Source organism: Populus euphratica, unplaced genomic scaffold (genome assembly GCF_000495115.2).
Source record: "Populus euphratica unplaced genomic scaffold, PopEup_1.0 scaffold2859.1, whole genome shotgun sequence".
Taxonomy (NCBI): domain Eukaryota; kingdom Viridiplantae; phylum Streptophyta; class Magnoliopsida; order Malpighiales; family Salicaceae; genus Populus; species Populus euphratica.
In genome coordinates, this window is record NW_011502691.1 from 10,384 (window position 1) to 14,836 (window position 4,453).

A 4,453-nucleotide genomic window follows, 5' to 3' on the forward strand; every position below is an offset into this window, starting at 1 on the left:
TAAAAAATTATAATTAAAAAGACAACTAAAACACCAATAACAATGAGAATCATAGTTTGTTTTTTAAGGTAAGTGAGAGAAATGAAGAGAAAAAAAACCCACCAATAAACATAAATGACATATCTAAAAAGAAAAACAATAAAAAATAAAATAAAATGACATAAACATATTTTTAATCACTCGAGACATTACAATTTACAAGTGCTATCTAAATATAAACTTAGCAGACAACAATAATTTTTTCAATTAAAATATAAATTAAATACTAATATCCGTTATTACCCCTAATGAAATAAACAAAAAACAAAACCCACAACAAAACAATCACCTATGATCCCCAGAGTTTTTTTTTTTTGGGCTAGCTCCAGGGGCTTTTGGGTGATTTAACCATGCACAACAAAAGAAAGAGATTAAAACACCCCTCTCTGGCAATTTTATTTTATTTTTTATTTTAAAGGTATTTTTGTTATTTTACTATTTATAAAAATATGGAATAAATAAAAATACTCTTAAATAAACCTATAATGAATAATGTATCACTTAAAAGAACAAAAAAAACCTTTGATTCAAAAGCAAGCAATTTTTTATATGTCATTTCACTATTATAATGAATAGTAAAATATATCTATGATCTCAATGATTTTGCCTTCTACGACAGTCCTTTTTTTATATCATTTTAAAAATAGACCTGATGTTATTTTTTATTTCAACTTTATGTGTATCTTTTTTTTTTAAATGAACTCATGAAGTGAATGTAGTTACTCTAAAGTAATATAAAATTTATCAATGATCTTGCGGATTTAAGAAGAGAGGATGAAATGAACATATATGAAAAGAAAACTTTTAAAAGAGAGATTCCATCCTGCAACTAGAACTATACTGCAACTGAGATTCAAACAAAGAGTTCAGTAATTATCTAAACAGCAAAGCGCAGCAACATGATTCCTTAAGTTTTCAAGTTTTCACATTCAAAGTTCAAACACTTTGCACATATGCTCTACCCTTAGGCCTTTCATGTGAACAAAATCCTTCATTTCAACTATATATCCAAAATATAAAATAACTAGCAAAACATCCACAAGGATGGTACACTTCCATTAATTATCAAATATCATATCATATAAGCATAACATTAGAAGAACATTTGCATTCATTGCAACCCTTCTTGATTGACGTAGTAAAAAATAGCATAACAAAGACAACAAATACAAGTAAAATAGAATTTTACTGAATAAAGTCATCACATAAATATTCTAATTCAAAATTTTATTAAAGAATATTTTTCTCTTCAAATGGTCTACTAAAATATAAACTAAACAGCTATAGTTATACCACTTCTGGGTCATCCTTGAAAAGAAGAAAGTCCTAACAAATAATTATATAGTTATTATAGAGATTTCTAAACTAAATAGAAAAAAAAATTATAAAACATAAATATAATTTTATAAACTAAATAAAAATAACAAAGGAAAAATAATTTTCCTTCAAACCTCCTACATCAGCGTCATCAAGTTGAAAAAGCTCACCCTCCAGTTTAAATTACTATTGTCTAGATCTGTTGGATGCCTAATAAAAAAATACAATTCTATTAATTTTGTTGAGTTCCTTTATTGTTCTCTTTGCACTCAACCTTTAACTTATCAATAAGAACGTTATTGATGACATCATCAATCTCATTACTCTTATTGTTTGTTATGCTATCACAATTACCATTAAAATAAACATCAGAAATTATTGGAGAACATCAATCCACATCTATCTCATTATAAATGGGATCACCAAAATCTTCATTATTGGTCCAATTCCAAATATCAGAATAGAGACTAAAAGCAACAACCAGAGATCAAAATCCATTATAAGAAATCCCATGATTTGAACCTATCAGTATAGTATACCTCTGCTCTCGCCTCTAAAATAGTTTTCAAAGCTGACAATGGATCCGTGATTACTCTCCACATGATCCCTCAGGTTCATCACTTCCACCAATTGATGGGTTAATTTTACAATCTATCTCTACATATCTTTTATCGTCAGTTCTTGAATGCCTTTCCCTAGGAGAAACCTCCTCATCCCTCCAACACAAGCAGTAGGGGAAACCTCCTCATCCCTACAACACAAGCACTTCTTGTTTTGCGTCATCTTCCAGCCATGATTATTTCAACACACAACACAAACCACTACAAATCATTGGGTTTTAATACCAACATGGACAAAAATGACACAAGAAAAACAGCAAACACAAGCAACATAGAATGCTACCAAATAAGATCACCACACAAAAACCCTAATTCAAAATTTTAATACTGTATATTTTCTCTTTGAGTGATCTGAAGAAATACAACTGTATATTTTCTCTTTGAGTGATCTGATGAAATAGAAGCTAAACAACGATATTTATACTAGTTCTAGGTCTACCTTAAAGAGGAAAAAAGATCCTAATAAATAATTATGAAGTTATTATACAAAATTCAGCCATGATTATTTCAACACACAACACAAACTGCACCGCCAGGAATCGTTGGACTTTAATACCAACCAATGACAAAAAAAAGGGCAAACACAATCAACACAAAATTCTACCAAATAAGATCACCACACAAAAATCCTAATTCAAAATTTTAACACTAAATATTTTCTCTCTGATTAGTTTGCTGAAATACAAATTAGACAGCCATATTTATACCAAATCTTGGTCTAACTTAAAGACAAAAAAAAAACTAATAAATAATTACAAAGTTATTATAATTATAAAGATTCCTATACTTAATTAAATAAAACAAAATTATTAAACATAATATTTAATTTCCTAAACTAAATAGAAAAGAAAATTATTAAAGAAAATAATTTTCCTTATAACCTCCTACATCACTATGATTATGCTCTTATGCTCCTGCAGCTGTAGGCATTGCATAACAAGAAACTACAAATTTTCAACCACAAGATTCCCTGAAATAGGCACATTAGTCATTCATTACTTATAATTCTCGCAATAACAGCATCAACATACCATCAATCTAATTCATCACCATCCTCATCAGTTTCACTCCATTTATCTTCAAAATCAAAATCAAACTCTTTGTCCTCAAAACCATTTGTAGGAGATTCTAGATTAAGTTGTTCTATCAACTTGTCATCCGGGATCCCTGCCAGCTTCCTATTTATAATTGCTTCGAAAATCAATGGCAGTGACTCATCTTCACCTTCGTAGTACTTCTCCACCAGCCTTTTTATCTCTGCAACCCATATAATCTCACACTTCAGTTTTTGACAACATGACTTTCAATCCACAAACCCAAAACAAATGGCCATGCATTCCGTTCTCAAAAGGTCACAAATTTGCAACATTGAACACACAAAAGAGTCGTTCTTTTTCAAAATCACCGATGAAAATTAAACTGAAAATGCAAAAACAAAAGATTACAAACCTAACAAAATTCAGCCTAAAAGTCCAATCTTTATATTTTTGAAACTAAAACAAGGAGATATTTTCATGCACATACAATTACAGTCCAAATTTTTTTTCCACAAAAAGCAAAACCCATTTTCAATTTCACGCCCTACCTTGAGTGCTGAGCTCATCAGCATCTTCGATGGAGCCATTCGACTTCTGGGTCAATCTTGCTTCACAGGATGAGTCACACTCAGAAGAGTAGAACCTGCTGAGTCTAGAACGAGTGGAGACAGTGAGTTGAGCAAGTGATGGCCTAGGGTTAGGGTTTAATCTGGGAGGAGATAGAAGGAGCTTTCGCGTGCAGACAGAGAGCTTTGTCAGCAGAGCTCTCTTCATGGTGGGTATTTTGGAGCCAAAATAAATTAGGGCTTTCAGGCAAATTTAGGGGTTTTTGAAAATATATGACTCTAGTATTGCGGGTCTTAAATCTTGGGCTAGCTTCAATTTCGAAAATTTGGGTCCTATACCTCACAAAGCTACGTGAGAGCTGGGCATGAAAGCCCAGCCTCGCACAAATAACATTATATCTTTTTCTTCTCTCTATTTTTTTTTTCATTGCATTTTTCAACCGAGTATAAGTGCATTGTTTGTTTTTGTGGCTCAAATGGTGTTTTTTTAAAGTTTGAGTTCTTTTTTAAAAAAATAATTTTTTAGATTTTTAGATTTTTTCAATATATTTTGTCGTTAAAAATAAATTTTTAAAAATAAATAAATATATATATATTATTTTAATGTATTTCTAAATAAAAAAAATTATTACTATAATATTGGCCAACAAAAAAATGATCAACAATTATTTTTTCTGCGTGAATATTTTATTGGTGTTTTTATTGATATTTAAATCACTAACTAAATTATCAATGAACATGAAATCTATAATGATACACTCACATATGATATACATACATACATACATATATATATATATATATATATATATATATGGAAACATAGTTTAGATGCTGAAAAAATATTTCATTAGAGATAATAAATTTTCTGATT

At 29.7% G+C, this 4,453-nt stretch overlaps 1 protein-coding gene across 4 annotated transcripts; it reads right to left on the bottom strand.

The window, feature by feature from the left end:
* Positions 1-1,734: 1,734 nt before the first annotated feature.
* LOC105119391 (uncharacterized) lies at positions 1,735-3,855 on the bottom strand. 4 transcript variants are annotated; one of them, XM_011017529.1, is made up of 3 exons: positions 3,562-3,854; positions 3,008-3,233; positions 1,735-2,072 (listed from the first exon to the last, which is right to left on the bottom strand). In XM_011017529.1, exons 1-2 carry the CDS (start codon positions 3,785-3,787, stop codon positions 3,010-3,012), a joined length of 450 nt encoding a protein of 149 aa, XP_011015831.1. In that variant the 5' UTR covers positions 3,788-3,854; the 3' UTR covers positions 1,735-2,072; positions 3,008-3,009. The 4 variants fall into 4 exon arrangements, with proteins under 4 accessions (XP_011015831.1, XP_011015830.1, XP_011015832.1 ...); XM_011017528.1 differs by having other exon boundaries at positions 1,735-2,107; XM_011017530.1 differs by lacking the exon at positions 1,735-2,072 and adding an exon at positions 2,123-2,139 and having other exon boundaries at positions 3,562-3,855.
* Positions 3,856-4,453: the final 598 nt, after the last annotated feature.

Excerpts from the sequence above, each read along its gene's own strand:
- LOC105119391 (XM_011017529.1), bottom strand. The coding sequence starts at position 3,787 with ATGAAGAGAGCTCTGCTGACAAAGCTCTCTGTCTGCACGCGAAAGCTC. Across the intron at positions 3,234-3,561 it reads TGATGAGCTCAGCACTCAAG|AGATAAAAAGGCTGGTGGAG; the intron begins GTAGGGCGTGAA and ends TATGGGTTGCAG.